The following is a 17,593-nucleotide window of genomic DNA, read 5'->3' as shown; positions in this document are numbered from 1 at the left end:
ATTTATTGTTTAGGACCAGGTCACTTTAAAGCAGGAGTGGGGAACCTGTGTTCCTCCATATGTCTTATCACCCCTGATCATTGGGGCATGCTGTCTGGAGTTGATGGGAGCTGAAATGCAGCCATATCTGTTGTGACACATGTTCCTCACCCCACCTTAAAGGATTGTCTGTCTCCACATGCATCTTTCTAGAATTTGAGAGCTCTTCTCTATGTGCCCCCTTGCCAAGTGAAATGCAGGTGGCTTCGAGCTTTGGGGAAGAACATTTTTAATGGTTGGAATGCCCTCTCCAAGGAGGATCACCTAGCATCTTCCTTGATATCTTTTTGGATTCAGCTAAAAAGCTTTTCATTCCCCCATGCCTAAAATATATTATCCACCTAAAGTTTATATTTGTCATGGGATTTGAGGATACTTCCATTTCTATGAATTTGCATTTTTATCCTGTATTTTTGATATTTTCCCTTCTTTGTATTTTATTCATGTATTTGAGTGTTAGCTACCCTAAGAATTTTATTGAAAGGCAGGAAATGAATATTCTAAATAAAGTCAAATTAAATACAAATATTTATTTTTTCTCATTGTCCAACTATTGTGTTTTTTCAAAGTTAATACATTAAGAAGTCATATAATAAATCATCTAAGTTTCTTTAATCAGGTGACGGACATATTTAAAAAGACATTCCAAAATCTGCAAAGAATAGATCAAGTGGCCTGCTACCTAGTCACTTAAGCTGGACCTAAGTCAACACCCATCAGCCTATTTGCTGCAGCTTATAGCTGACAGTAGCAAGTCTAGATTCACTTCAACTTATAAAGGTTGGGGTAGGTTTCCCTTCACTTCTTTCTATTCACTTCATGTGAAGACTACCCAGATGTGCACCCATGGGCTGAATGTTCTCATCCATGATAGGCACGTAACATAGGATGGTAACTATACAATACTCACACAGGCCAAGGTCCAAAGAAATGTAATGCACAACTCGTAATGTAATGCACAACTCGTTCTGTGTGTCTAACGGGCTTTTGGCTTTCATGCCATGTAGCACTCACTTTGAACCAAAGGAGAGTTTCAAAAATTTGTTTTATGGCATAAGGACCTGCTGTTTAAATAAAACATGAGGCATGCCTAAGGTTGATCTTTGGATGCCAGCCATAGATCTAGTTTCAGACGACTGGCATACATCTCACTACTGGAACAAGGTGCAATCCAAGCTTTCATGGCAGTGCCAATGTATGTTTGAACAGCAAGGCTGATCAAGTTGCAAATAAACAAAAGAGCCAAAATAACCCCCCTCTTCTAGTCAAAGAGTGTTATCATATGCATTACATTAAGAAAACTTGAAGGTAAAAAGAAGGAAACTGTGGCGTGGGAACACACAATCAAAGTTACTCTGCTTACACTACGTTCTTTAAAGATGAAAGTATTAACAGCTAGGTTACCTAGATCTGACATGGACAATAATATAAAAGATCTCTTAACCTGAACATTTGTAATATGTCCTCCACCACTCTCATGCCTCATACCCTTGATGGTGTGAGACAGCAATTTCTTCATGCAATAAAGCAAGCACAAAGTACAGAAATAAATTCACACTATAATCTTTGTAGGAGGATTCTACTTCAAGCAAGGCCCTGCTTATACTACAATTAATTTTAATATTCTAGCAGGGAAGATTTTTTCCTTTTTTGTTTTAATCTGGGGACAAGAACAATTCCAGTAATAGAACGTCAACATTAATTTGAGGGGAGATGAAAAATGACTTAATAACACTGCAGCAGGATTAATATTGTACCATAGATCATAGAGCTATAAAACTCTTGACAAATTCATTTTTGTATCACTGTATATTCTTGCTAATAGGGCAGGGCACATCTGAGAGCCTGTTAATACCTTTTCTGTACAATCCAATATTAACTTACACAGGAGAGAATTTCTTTTAACAACAATAATTTCAGTTTACAGTCAGCAGGAAAAATCAGAAAGGTAAAAGGTTGAGACTTCATGCAGAACATTTTCCATTTGCTTCAGATCAACAGGTACAATTCAGAAGACAAATTCATTTTTATCAAGGAAAAATATTAGTCTAAGTGCCAAGAAAGCCACTGGAGTGCAACTACAGAGGTTTTAGCTTCTAATTGTCAACAGATACCAGAACAGTATGTGCCAGAAGCAGCCTTCTCTAAGGCAGCATAAACCTTGCCTCAGCTGGCAAAAGGACAGTGTCTTCATTGGCTGTGAACTGTTCCAAACACGTTCAAAAGACATCTGCAACTCGGAAGGGAAAGGAATAAGCAGTCCTACCAGATGCCCCAGTTGTTTTCACTCCCGCAATAAGCCCTCTGAGCCAAGTCTTGCCCAATTCCCTTGGAAATCTCATACCTGCCTCACACTAGCAGATCAGACGGTGTCAAATCAATTGCATGGTGAGGTCACAAGAAAAGGGGTATCAGGCTGCTGTAAGAACCCAGATGGAAAGGAGATTTGCCTTATGCATTAATTGAAAGAACAGCAATAACTAGGCGGCATACCTGTTGTGAGATGGTTTGTGAGATGGATTGATGGGCTCTTTGGTGCCCAGAATGAAAAGCTGCCTACTACTACTGTGTTATTTACTTTTTATTCAAATGTAAACACAGAGGGGGAAAAGGTGATCAGATTAAAATCGTTACACTGAGCAACATGGGTCTAAGCCAGGATTTTTATTAGGGGGCAGGCGTTTTATTGGGGGGGAAACAATTTGTTGTGGGGGCAGAACCTCAGTGCTATGTATTTTTATTGGTTTTTTATTGATTGGGGGCAGCTGCCCCTCCCTTGGCTGTGCCATGTCCATTACTGTGATTTAAGGAGCTTTTGAGTAAGTTGCGCCAGGAATTCAAAATCCTACTCAGCCATGAAACTCTCACATGGTGGCTTTGGGCCAGTCACACACTTCTAGCCTGACCTCCCTCACATGGTTGCTGAGAGGGTAAAATGAAGGGCAGGAGAGTATGGATGACACTTGAATATCTTGCAGGAAAGGTAAGATGCAAATGTAGCAAATAAAGAAATACATAAATAAGTGATGAGGAAGCCAGATTTTAAGAGAGGTGATGAATGCTTTTGGAGACCCTGCCTTGAATCGAGAGGTTGCTTTCGCCACACCACTCTCAGAAAGCAACTCAGTGTGGTACGTACATATTTAAGGCAGAAAGCCTTGGACAAGATCATCATAAAATCAAGTAAATGTCAGCTACAGCCGTACCTTGGATCTCAAATGTCTTGGCTCCCGAACAAACTGGCTCCTGAACGATCGAAACCCAGAAGTGAGTGTTACGGTTTTCGAATGCTTTTCAGAAGCTGAACGTCCGGCGCAGCTTCTGATTGACTGCAGGAATCAGAAGCCACGCTTTGGTTTCCGAACATTTTGGAAATCGAACAGACTTCCAGAACAGATTCCGTTCTACTGCTTATAGTTATGTTACACAGAGAGGTGCTTTTATCAGACAACAGCAGTAGCCTTCAACCACTGATGGTATAAAAAGAGGGTTAGTGATTCTAAACACACATCTGGAAGCAGCATTTCTGGGGGGAAACAAGGGATCATTTAAAAATAAATACTATAGGGGTCTTAACATCTAATTGTCAAACAGTATCTGAATGCCCTCAAGCCTATTTTCATAATGGTATATTTATGTTTGAGAAGAGTCTCTTGTGCTGCATAAAACTACTAGTTAGATATAATAAGCTACAGAAAGCTAAAGGGCTGACTCACACAGCTGTGGGCGATAGGACCAACAGATACACTCGTAAGAATGCTGGGTAGGAAATGCATCACTTTTACATGTGTGTAGTTGTGAGGCCACTGGTAGCGCTAAATGTGAGTTAAACTGCAATATTACTTCCTAAGCATGCTTGCCTTTAGGGTCAGCATATAAAAGTTTCATCTGTGGGAGCCAACAACATGGCTATAGGCATTATTAAATTTAAACATGCTAAATATAGAAAGTAAAAATGTAAGCATTAAAATACAATTGTCTTCAGTATTTGAAGCAAGGCCAGTAATTTTGTAACATTTTGTGTTTAGACAGAAAGTCCTAATGTATACAGTGAAGCAGTCCTTGCTATGCATTATGCAAATCAACAAAAACTGATCGACTATGAATATTTAATTTGACTTTTATACCCTCAGAACTATTAGCAAAAGCTTTTTACTCTTGAATAAGGCCATATGTTGCTCTTTAATTAGAACTATTTCCATTCTAAGCTTCCAGCCCATGTTGCTTCTGAGCTTTTTGGGTTTTTTTTTTAAGGTCATACTCTCTAAAGTGTCTTATGCACCCAAAAATGCAGAGTCGTGGTTGAAGGGAAGGGCGCTGAATTAAACTACTTCTGGAAAATTTCTGCCAGAAATCTGGTAAGACTCTAGGTTTAATTAAAACAGCAACAGCAGCGCATCAGGTTGCTAACACGTGGCAAAGTAAAGTTTAGCCACTTCTCAGTTTAATACCAAATATAGTTTCTTCTGGTATGTATATAAACATTCTACGGCTTGCCTTAATATCGCTACATCATTTTACACTGCATAACGCTGCCAGAATATGCAATGCTATCCCTCTCCATGGATCACAAATGGCAAATGAATCAACAGTTAGTAATTCATCTGTGTAACGAATAAGGTAATCAGGTTATTCAAGCACAGCCTTTTCACTTTTCTCCATTGAGTCTAACGACATCAAAACAGGCTGCAATAAGATGAAACAGCAAAACCAAGTAAAGTTAAAACCTGCATTTCCAACAAAATCTGAAAAGAAATAGTGTTGTTAACAAAACACACACACACATATTATGAAACTATCATGCAGTCACTATTGCTGAGACAACACGATCTAGTTGCGTATCAAAGAACAATTCTACATCAATTGTCATGAAGGGCCAATTCCAGAATCTTTATTATTGGTGATGTGGCATAAGCTAGGATGAATACTACTTGATTCAAATTCCATGACATGGGCAATAGTTGTTAAACACTCCTGGGTCCAAGTATGCCCTCTTAAAGAGAAGACACAGCACTGCCACCTTCATAGTGCTCTTTTAGAAAGGAACCCATGTATAGAGCATTGCTCCTTATTTTGGCAATTAATCTCTTTTTAGTAAGTGCCTAACTGTGGTATCCAAGAAAATGACAGTGTTATTAACCAAACAATAAACGGATCAATTGAGTTCCCTGAGACATGAGTGGTGGTTTCTGCTTGTGCACTACAATATTGAAGCTAAGGGAGTTACATAACTGTAATAAAAACTAATATTGGTTAGTATAATTCTGGACATTTCACATTTGCCAGATATGAACATGAAAGAAGATAGAGGCAGTATTAACTATATATCTGATATATGATATCTTGCAATATTCAAAGGAATGAGGATAAATAATATAACTACATAATTGATGTAAATAAACTTTAGAACTGGCATAATAAAGACAAAATTCAGAAGGATCTTGCTTTCGATCATAGAGTAGTGAATGTGAAGTATTGCATATTTCTTTTTAAGGGAGTTAGTCAATTTAAGATGCTAGTTGCATAAAAACACCTTCTTAAAAAGATCCTGAAATTCTCTTTGTGGATCGAAGTACACAATACATCAATGAGGTTTGTAGTTAAGACAATTTAGCAAACATGCTCAGAAAAGCTGTATTAAAATTGTTAACTAATTGTTAACTAAGCCCACACTATTGGGAGATTTATAAACATATACTTCAGAAAGCACCACTGCCTGGTTATTATCTTCAAGATAATTTCTCCACCAGTCACTTTGGGGGGAGCGGAAATGCATATAGGTTATCAGATAGGTGTTTTGCTGCTCTTGTAAGAAGCACCACAAGAGGGAAACAGAAGCAGGGAATTCAAATTTTATTCCTGAAGTGACAAATGCTCTGCTATGATACTGCCCTGACCTGGCAACAGTTTTTCATGCTTTTGCAAGCACATGACCTGAAGAGTGTAATGCACTGTGTAGTGAACTATTGGTGCATCTGGTAACTCATCTCCTAAAGCAGTAGGCTGCCGAGATCCATTAGCCAATGCTCAAGCCTGTGTCCTGGTTTCCTTCCTACGTAACTGCTTTTTAGCACAATTTTAGATATTTGCTCTGAAGTTGCAAACTACCCCCCCATCTCTCTCACACACAAACACACTCAGAAAGAAACAACATCTCACCTACATTCCTTAATAATGCCTATGGTCAGCTGGAGGAAAGGCCTCAATGTGTCTTTCATACATCACTTATGAACACCAATTGCAGTCAAAGGCACTACAGTGGTACCTCGGGTTAAGTACTTAACTCGTTCCGGAGGTCCGTACTTAACCTGAAACTGTTCTTAACCTGAAGCACCACTTTAGCTAATGGGGCCTCCTGCTGCTGCCGTGCCGCCGGAGCACAATTTCTGTTCTCATCCTGAAGCAAAGTTCTTAACCTGAAGCACTATTTCTGGGTTAGCGGAGTCTGTAATCTGAAGTGTATGTAACCTGAAGTGTATGTAACCCGAAGCATATGTAACCCGAGGTACCACTGTACTTCTTATATTCCAGTATCTAAACTCAAACTTGTGAATTCCAGTTATGCACCTTCCACAGATGGAGAAAAAATGTTTGAGAGATGAGAAAGCAGGTTTTTAAATTAACATGACTTAATTTGTACTTGCCTGTGTGCATTACTGTAACAAACCAGGCTTTGCCTCTGCACAGTGTGTTATAGGGCCCCTAAAACGAAGTGGGTAAATGGCATTTGGGGGTCATCATTTTAATTTTTACATAAAGCCAGGATTGTCCATTACAGTTTAACAAATAAGAAGAAAGATGCAGTCACAATCATGTCAGGAATACAATGGGAGATGGACTACACAGAAACGAACTGCATTTTTGTGGTTTAAAGGTAACCCACAAAAGGCATTGCCTCCAAGTACACTGCCTGTGTCTTCCTTTTAGAAGAAGATAAACAACTCCGGGAAGAGGGCAAGGCCTAAGACCTACTAACCATTATCGAAGTAAAGAAGAAATATGGTTCATATTGTTTCACTGGAAACAACTTTGTCCTGAGGTAAACAGAGCTTACAAGAAAATAAATGGTTTCTATTTTACTCTGTGTATCCTTGAGTAATTCTTTGACACTTTCTACAATTCTCAAGAGGTAAATTTGTTTTTGGTGAATCATAATGTACACAAGACACCAGTGACTAGCTTCTGGCAATGCTGCAAGAAGTCAGCACTAAAGATACACCCCCTGAAGTCCTGTATAGATATATATATATATCTGTCTTGACAAACAATACTATGTAACAGTCAAGAAATTTGTTGGGAATGGTATACTTACTGAATTGAAATGATGGCACCTTGGGCCACCTCCTACCTCACCTATAACAGGGTTTATTAGCAGTTCAGTATGACCTTCTTATTTTGAAAGTGTTCACAGGAGGCCAGTTACAAACCAATTAATGCCAGCAACAAGTTAAATTAATCTTCTCACCATAATTCTTGGAGGCCACAATGATTCTAGGTCTATCAAGGTTAGTATTTTAATTGCTTGTCATTCTAAGTCGGGAGAGCAATAAAGAAAGAGGGTGTTTAGGTAATTCTTGTCTTTCGCCCACCCACCCCGCTCGCTATCAATTAGCAGAAGCCTTGAAGACATGGAGCATTGTACTGTATTTCTATAAACCACAAACAGCTCTGAATAATGCATGTTTCTAATGACAAACATTATGACAATAAGAAAGGATGAATTTGGCTACCCCTCAAAAAAGGAATGTATTATTGGCATTTTGAAATTCACTCTCTCATAGGTTGGTCTCCTTTTTGAAGAGAAAGAGTTAAACAGTTCCTTTTACTCCCAAAGGATTTTAATCCCACTCAGCGGTGCCATGTTTTATTTAAAACATACTCTCTCTCAGTAACCACTTGTTCTAATTGGCAAGGCAAGGCAAGGTCCCAAAAGCACACAGCTCGTTACATTCAGTTTGGATTACAAAAACACGATGAAACAAACTGCATCGAAATGTACAAATTAACGGCTCAGGAGTGCACGACACGGACGTGGAATTAGATTGTAATATGGAACCAACTCTACAGGGAGGCTGGGGAACAAATCACTAGTGTCTTTATAAACTATACAAGGTTTCCAAATGAGCAAATACAGAAAACAGAGGACAAGTTTTTCCATAATTCAACTAAATTGCTAAACATGGACAGAAGAGAAGACTCCTTCTCTCCCACTCCAGTCAGCATACATGCAACAAGAGAACAGGTGCTACCAAAATAATAATAATAATAATAATAATAATAATAATAATAATAATAATAAACTAAAGAAATCATACTGACCAGCCCTTAGCTTCCTTCACACTGTCAACATAGAAAAGTCTCTTCACAACTAAGTCATCTGAGAACATGCACACACAGGCGACTAAATTAGATATGATGTTTCAGCAGGCCTTGCGCAGAGCAAGGTTAATGGTCAAGAACTAAGAACTCGATATTAAGAAGAAGTATGAAGCGAGACTATTACGAAGTCATAACACAAATCAGACACACTTAATCGGAGAGGAGAATGCACAGCGTCACACACACATATGTTTGTGAAAGGCTTTCCATATGTCTTTGACCATAAAACTTCAGTGATGGTTTGTGAAGTCTGCCAGGCATTCAAAGGACCAGAATGGGGAAGTGTCAAACACTAAAGCAGGATTCAGACCTTTAGGATGGCTAGCATCCAACAGTTACCATTTAACAGTAAATATGTAACATTTTACAGAATTAAAATGTCCCAGATTAAGCCATATTGATATGATATTCCAACGACATATCAAAGGTTCTCAAGGAAGTTAATGAATGGGGACCAATCCATGGAAAGGGTAATTGGATCCAACTCTCTTTTTTAATAGTTGGAATCTAAGTAGTTGAAGGAATGCTTACAACCCTCTATCCTGTAACCCTAAGATATCACCCTATCTCCTTCTCCCTTATTAGACCTGAAGCATATGCCAACTAAAGAGCCCTTCTGGCTATGGCACTCAATCAATGCACCACCCTCCCCAGGGACATTTACCTGGCACCAACATTTCTTCATTTTTGGTGCTTGGCAAAACCCTTTTTAGTCTCTCAGGCTTTTAAAGTATTTTTCGGCATTTTAAACTCTTGCTGACTGCTCTGGTTTTATCTGCTGGCTGTTTTTATTGTGTGGCTTTATTATCTCCATTTTGTAATCCATCCGGGAACCGAATGTGATGACCAGAGGTATTACTTTAAATAGATTTTATCATCAGATGTGGAATACACTCACCCCCCTCTCAACTTCTCATTCTGCACTGTTGTAACTCAATTGTTAATCTAAAACAGGGATGGGTAATGTGGCGCCCTCTAGATGTTGTCAGACTATAACTCTCATTATCCCTGGCCATTGCTGTCTGGGGCTAATGGGAGCCCAACAACACCTGAAGGTCCACTTGTTCCCTTCCCCCGATCTAAAAATGTTAATTTGTGAGCAAAACACAAGTCAGCTATATAATTTAAGCATTTTGGATATTTTAAAGATCTACATACATTTTGAGAACAGTGGAAAGATGGATCTGTTATCTACATATATACAGCTATGGGGTACATTTATTACCATTTAAAGCAATAGTTATGCTGCTAACATTTTTAAAAGCATGCTAAATCAGTTCCGTATAAAACAGACAGGAACACAAAGTACTGCCAGCTTCACAATGCTAGTTGGAGAATGACTTCAGCAACAGTCTTGCACTAGACACTCAACAGGCTACGGCTATAAAGGCAAGCCTGAATGCTGTTAAAATACACCACAAAGCACTGGCCTAATGGAGAAACACAAATTGAGGTGCCAACTTCTATCAGGCTTTAATGCAGGAGAAATTGTACTGCAGCCCTCCTATTCACAAGAGGATGTTCTTGAACAGACAGCTCAGAGCAAAACTCCCCCCTTCATGGAATGCAAGCACGTCCTACTCTGCTATTGTGCATCTGGAAATTTCTTTCCGCTGATAGCCGGCTACTAAATTTCAATATAGAATGGGAGATCTGAAATATTCAAATTGCCAGTATTTGGAAATTCTTAAGGAAACATTAACAGGGCAAATTGTGCTATATTTGTATTGCAGTGGATAGCATTGTTGAAACTTAAGACTCTAGTGCCAGGACCAAGAGGGTCAAGCTTCTATGTAGGTTAAACAATAGCTTCACATTATCTCCATAACACACCCACATTTGGTTTTTGAATAGAGCCTGTTAAAGTGATAGATGAATATAAAGTCCTACATAGTTCTAGATTCTTGTACCAGCAGCAGGGAGCACTGTGAATCTAAAAACAATTCAGGAGTCAGGTGGCAGGGTGAGGTGGAAGAGATGAGAAAGAGCACAAAGTTCTTCTATTAAAGAAGAGAATGATGCCTTTAGTCACTTAATGAGCCAATTTGATAAGCCCATAAAATGACACGTTGAGTCCTTCAACCTGCCACAAAGAGAGGTGAAGCACTAATCTGAAGCATAATGATTGGGCACTAAAGCAGCTTTTATAGTTTTCTAAACCTATAGTGAAGATAAAACCAAGACAATTTTGATTTAAGTAAACCCACTTTACAGGAGAGATTCCATTTAGCGCACAGTTATATTCTATTTTCTTGTCGCAGACATACATAAACTAATATAAAAAAAAGTCAAGGTGCCGAAATAAAAATCTATTCTGGAATAAAGCATTTAAACTCGCTCCACTGTCAACAATAATGTTTTCTTCTATCTTGTAGAATTTGTTTATATTTGATATTATTTTAACTTGCCAGAACAGCTGGCCGAAAGGGAAGATTTCATGATGTAGCTCAAAGCAAATCAATCACATTATTCAGGCTTACTATTTTAGGGCATGCTGTGCAGCTGCAATGCATACTCCTATTATGTAGCAGTATGGATAAAAAAGTCTTGCTATCAAGTATCAACCAGTGGATCAGGTATGGGGCTTTTTATCTCTGCACACCATAGACTCGCTGGAAAAATGCCTTACAATCCCTCAAGACTCAGAAACCAATGTTTTAGAGCAACAACAATAGTGATCTACTTCATAAGGCAACTGAAAGGAACAACGATCTCAAAGCATTTTGTACATCAGAAGGCACAAACTGAAACATTAAAAATTACTGAAGCTTCGTACAAATTGAAAGACTTGCCTATGAAGGTTCATGGCACAATAAATGAATTGTTCTCCCTTTAATCATCTTACAAAACTACTTTCTCCTTTCTCCAGTGTTTATAATGTGTCACTTTTTAAATTGAGAATGCCCTCAGTTTCTACTTTAAATGCCTCTCCTTACTCAGTTTGTGGTCAAAAAACTGTGTTGTTGTTGGTGTAGTAACAACAACAACAACAACAACAACAACAACAACAACAACAACAACACTTTATATCCTGCCTTTCTTCCTGACAGAGACCTAAGGTGGATTGCAGCAAAAAAAGCTTTTAAAAACACAAAAAATATTTTTAAAAAACAATTAAATATTGATAAAGTGTGTGTGTGTGTGTGTGTGTGTGTGTGTGATCTATTAACAACTGACAAAGAAAAGATCCGCTGGAGATGCAGTAGCTTTAAGCTGCTTAATTAACCATCACATTTATAAAATATTTTCAATGAATACATTAGCATATTTTTCAGAATCTACTGCTGTGACTCGGAAATAGTTTGGAAAGACAGTATCATAGAATCATAGAGTTGGAAGAGACCACAAGGGCCATCGAGTCCAACCCCCTGCCAAGCAGGAAACACCATCAGAGCACTCCTGACATATGGTTGTCAAGCCTCTGCTTAAAGACCTCCAAAGAAGGAGACTCCACCACACTCCTTGGCAGCAAATTCCACTGTCGAACAGCTCTTACTGTCAGGAAGTTCTTCCTAATGTTTAGGCGGAATCTTCTTTCCTGCAGTTTGGATCCATTGCTCCGTGTCCGCTTCTCTGGAGCAGCAGAAAACAACCTTTCTCCCTTCTCTATGTGACATCCTTTTATATATTTGAACATGGCTATCATATCACCCCTTAACCTCCTTTTCTCCAGTAGGTCTGTTCCCTTTTAGTCTTTTGTCATCTCCACTTGTCCCACTCCGCTTCCTATTCCTTCAGAGTAAAGGAAAGTAAAGAAACATTTCTCTCAGCCTTATTGTTGTTCATCACATCATAAGTAGCTGGGCTAAAGAGTCCAGATTTGGAGAATTGGGGGTGGGGTGGGGAGAGTATGGCACTCTTATCTGTTTCCCCTTTATGATAACCTACAAGATGCAGGGAGCCTGTATGGGGCAATTGCTTAGTAACTCAGACAGCACATTTAAAACTTTCCCATCACTCCACACACCCTGTCTCTACATACTATTATGTAGGGTGTCTGTTGTAGTAACCAAATTGCTCTATCAGGTTCAGTACTTCAGTTAATGCAAAACAAGACTAAATATTTACCTGAAGGCTGCAGTGGGCAGTATCCAACTAACTTGTGTCAGCATAAAGATCGACACTCGAACAACAGAACTTCCCATCTCCTATCTCCCCACCACACCCCATGCCCTTCCCAAATCTGTTCCGGAGGGTTGTGGGAACCTCAGAAAAGACTGGAGAAAGTTCCATTACACAAGCACAAATACATGTTCTGCAAAACAGATAGTGCCCAATGAATACAAGGAAAAGGCAATAAAGTAAAAAGAGTAACGACAAAGATTTAGGTTCAATTCACTAATCTGAAACTGTATCAACTGCAATTCTCTGATTTATTTTTATAATTGTGTGAGCATAATAAATTAGAATAATGGGGAGTGTGGGGGTTGGTTGGTTTTTCTTCCTGCTTTTATTATATATTTTGTCTTTTTTATCTTGTATTTTCATGTTGTGAACCACCCTGAGATCCATGGCTGAAGGGCAGTATGAATATTTAACACAATAAATGTAAACCTCTTAGTCTAGCAGTATATGGTGAGAAGATCTGCCACTCCAGCTGCACCTTATTAAAGTGACACAACTAAGCAATTTAGTAGGTGTTGAGAAGGGTCTCAAACAGGGGCTTCCAACAGCCAAACATCAAAACCTTACCACCTGTGCCACCAATACTCTAATACAATTCTACGTGAAACTTTACATTATTTCCTTTATTTGGATGCTGAGCCCCTAATGTTTACAGCAAGTTAAATGGGGTTGCCAAGCAGCATTTGATCTTGTCGCTTATTACTTGCCATTTCAAAAATCTGAAACCAGTTTCCTGAGTTCTCCTTTTTCCTACCTACTCCAGTCTTAAGAGATTGTCCCATGAGTGCTGTACAGCAAATCCTCAGAACAATTCCCTAGCCCCATAGAATGCATGAGATCACAATAAATGTGAAATATGGAAAAATTAGTATGAAGGATTAAAACAACCACTTTTTGTGTAACTCACTTGACCTAATCATTTACATATTTCTATGATCTGGAGCAAAGGGTGTTGGGCTGTGCAATGGACATGGATAGCACAATTGTTTTACAGGATTCCAATTAATTTTGTTGGTTTACTAACCTGTTTCATTGTGTGGATTTCTTTTTTCTAAAAAAAAAAGAGAAAGAAAATGAAGTGAAAATCAAGAACTCTCAGGTTTTCCTTTATACATTCAGTTTGCAATATTCTAATTAGATGTAAACACGAAAAAATTGCACTATAAAAATACCCATTTTAGAGCGTTTCAGAATATGAGAAGTAAAGCCCATCATTCCTTTAACCTTCTACATTGTATTAAAGTTGAACATTTTTCTTATTTAAGTGGCCTGGCTAAAATCCCAGGGTGCTACATTAACTGGTTTTCAAGTCTCAAAGGCAAAATGCCAGTCATGATACTATCAGAGGACTTCTTACACAATATGATGATGGAACACAATTGGCATTTAGGCAGCCACATTATATTTGCACTAAACATTTATGCTTAACTCTCTGATAGTGTAAAAAAAGACCACAATCCTGGGTTTGGACACAGCACTAAGCTGACCCTTTTGTGGCTTGTTTATTCATTAGCCTGAATGGAGCAAATAGGAAGTGATCCAGCTGTCTACACTAGCAGAGTTTATTAAGTAAAGGTTCATAACTTATTGTTACATGTAAACATGGACAACATGTAAAATGGTGTCTGTCTGAATCTGGTTTTGCCGGAAAAGAAATACGTAGGGCTTTAAAAGGCAGGCAAATTTATTGTAGCATAAGCATCTGTGGGCTACACCCACCCTGGAATTCTCTGGGAAGAAGGATGGGATATATATTTCACAGAATCACAGCTGGAAGGGACCTCAAGGGTCATCTAGTCCAACCCCTGCAATAAAGGAATCTTTTTGCCCAACATGGGGCTTGAATCCATGACCATGAGACTTAAGAGTATCAAGCTCTACCAATTGAGGTATTTTAATAAACAGTAATAAATCTTAAGTGCATTTCGTAAAATTTGCTTTAGTTCCAAGGCTAAATTGTTAAGGCTTATGGCTTCTGCTACAAAATATCCAATATTGGGCGATGGGGTTTTATAGGATTTTACTTTTTGCATGCTCCAAGTTGCCTATCTCCTGCAGAGATAAAAAGTGTGGTTGTATCTCAATGGAAATCTATGGTCTCTGCTGCTCCTGCCTATTTTAAACAAAACAATGACCCTAATATTTAATCTGTCATGGTTCTTTGACATATTTTCTTTCTTTGAGAAATAGCTGATATCTTGTGCATGCCTCTGAAATACTTCAACATTCTAAAAATCAACACTCGTAATTACACAACCAAATTCAACTATAGACTTATCTACAAAAGTGTTCCTACTAATATAGTGCTACCTTGTAATTTTGATACTGTAACAAAAGCAGCAAAAGCTCAAGAGCACTTTGTTACAAAAGCCTAGTAACTTAAAAGCAGCAAAGGCACAACAAAGGGGTTTGTTCATTCAACTGGTGGTACTACTATTACTACTTTCTTCTATTGCAGGCTGCATTTTGTGTACTCAAAGGTTTTACAGTACTCATCTCATTCATTTATCCTCACAACCGCTCTTTAAATTACACCACTCTTTCTCCCACTTTACATAATGAGACTTTCCAAGAGTGACTTAGCTTGTAGATATATTACATTATGTATGTCAATCCACAGAATTCTATAATGGTTTATTTCCATTGGTCATATGATTATAATGTTACAGGGCTGCAGAACATGGGAACTAAGAATCTCTGCTCCAAATTAGAGGTCAGTCTTAAAGAAGTCAGAGCACTGGATGAGACCAACAAGAACAGAATTCACAATCGTGCTCAACTGCGGTATTGCACACGTCTGAGCAAATATCTGTCTGTCTCTTTGCCTTTGCCCTCCATTTGTAAAATGTGGATAATAGTGACTACTGTTATGAGGGGACAAAATGAAACACGGTAAAAAGCACTTTATATAGTGACAAGAGATAATAGGCAACAAGGCTTTAGGTTGGAAATTGAGTTATTTTCCACCATTAGACAATATAGTTAAATATATTTCTATTGCTAGAGACTTACAGGTGGAAGAGAAATATTTTCCCATCCAGTACTGGAGCTACAAACACAATTCTTAGTTCCAATTAACATAATTAAAGCCTGCTCTATTGAACTAGAAATTCTAAAACTGCAATCTGAACTCTTAATGCGAGTAGCTTTGACAGGAGTTATCTAGTTCAAGGGCATTCCAGAATTCTGTAAACTTTGCTGAGTGAAGGCTTGATTGGTGCCTGTACGCAAGAGGCTCTTGCTTTTATACACACTGGAGACTGTTTCAACAATCTTGAGCAAATAAATGAAGCACCGGAGTGAGGAGAATCTGATTTCATGCACACACACTAAGAAACAGACACCCACACATAAACTCCAAGGGGGATGCCAACTATGTGCTTTAGATTGCCTATTTTAAAAAGGAGAGAGAGAGAGAGAGAGAGAGAGAGAGAGAGAGAGAGAGATCTCAAAACCAAACCTTTACATTGCACTTACCAGCAAAGCATTTGGAACAGAGATTCATAGTCTTGCTGGACCTGGAGTAAGAGGGGGAAAAGGAGAGCTTAATATTCCTGATGGTAGTTAGCACAGGTTTATTTTATTTGGGGGGGGGGGAGAGAGACAGACTAGAACAAGAATAAAAGTAAACAACTGCTGAAGTAAATAGTTGTGCTCTGTTGGAGAAAAATAAAGTAGCCAAATCATCTTCATAAATACACTTTTCAGCGACACATGACAGAAAAACTAATTATTTCACTTGAATGTTACAACTCTCCACAGATGTGGTGTATCAGTACCTAGCACCACAACAAGCAACATAACATTAGTATCTATAGTTCAAATCCATTTGTATCTGAAAGGCTGAAGTGGGGAAATGTTATAGTTCAGAAGAGAACAGTTCAATTACACTAATCCCCTACCAAAACCCAATAAGGAATAGATATACTCTCCAAGTAAACATATACATGTACTACTTAGTCTCAACGCTACTGGAAGAGCCTCTCCCTCTGAAACAGACCAATGTTGTCTTCTAATTCAGAGCTTCCATTTTTAACCACTACAGTAAATATCTCCATGACTTTCTTCTGTAACATTTCTTTTAAAATGAAACTCATCTCTCACCCTTACAACCGAAGATAATTTAAGATTGAAAATGTAGATGGATTTCTGAAATTTCATCAGGCAGCACAAGGGCTGTTACTGGGCAAGAAGCATTTCTACTGGGTAAGAAGGCTTTGGTAACAACCTTGTATTCTTCCCATCACTTTCTCAGTAGGAACTGTGGAGCAGATCCAGACAAATTACCAAATATTCAACATACCAAACAACAGATTACCAAACACTTTAAAAGGAGAGATATTGGAGTCATGGGAGACTTCAACTGCCCCATCTTTTGGAACTCAAACTCTGCCAAGAATGTAAGGTCCAACAAATTCCTCCCTTGCCTCACTGATAATTTCATTTCCCAGAAGAAGGAAGAAGCAACAAAGGAGTCATCTATCTTGCACTTGGCCATTGCCAACAGAGAGGATCTAATTGACAAAGTGATCATGTCCTCTTGGGTTTTGTGATGCAGAGGCAAGGGACAGCTAAGTGTAGTCACACATGCAGTCTGGACTTTTAAGAAGACCAGTTTCAAAAAGCTTAAGGAACTACTGGGTGAACTCCTATGGTCAGAAATACTCAAAGAGAAGGGAATCCAAAAATGGATGGAAGTTTCTTAAAGGTGAAATACTGAAGGCACAGATGCAGACAATTCCAATGAGAAAGAAAAGTGGGAGGCATCACCCAAAAGGAAAGCAGTGCTCAACTTGGTGATAACAGAATAAACAATGAACTGCAGTGCAAGATAGGAAAAGAGGTGGTGAGGGAAGACCTAGCTACTTTAAATGAATGTAAACAACCTGATGCACTTAATGAGCTGCTCCCAATGATACTAAAGGAGCTTGAGGATTTAATCTCAGAACCTCTGTCTATAATCTTTGAGAATGGAGAACAGGTGATGTCCCTGCAGCCTGGAGGCGGGGAAATGTTGTCCCCATCTTCAAAAAGTGTGTGTGTGTGTGTG

General features: G+C 38.6%; 1 protein-coding gene across 1 annotated transcript in view; it reads right to left on the bottom strand.

Moving 5' to 3' along the window:
• Positions 1–17,593, bottom strand: part of ZFAND3 (zinc finger AN1-type containing 3) — a 135,484-nt gene that overhangs the window by 77,197 nt on the left and 40,694 nt on the right. The window contains exons 2-3 of the mRNA XM_053382922.1: positions 16,021–16,061; positions 13,568–13,594 (exon numbers count right to left, since the gene is read on the bottom strand). Of these exons, the coding sequence (XP_053238897.1) occupies positions 13,568–13,594; positions 16,021–16,061 (68 nt within the window). The remainder of the gene's footprint in view (positions 1–13,567; positions 13,595–16,020; positions 16,062–17,593) is intronic.

This window comes from Podarcis raffonei, chromosome 3 (assembly GCF_027172205.1).
Source record: "Podarcis raffonei isolate rPodRaf1 chromosome 3, rPodRaf1.pri, whole genome shotgun sequence".
Classification (NCBI taxonomy): domain Eukaryota; kingdom Metazoa; phylum Chordata; class Lepidosauria; order Squamata; family Lacertidae; genus Podarcis; species Podarcis raffonei.
Note: the sequence above shows the minus strand (reverse complement) of the source record. Positions and strands in the feature narration are given on the sequence as shown.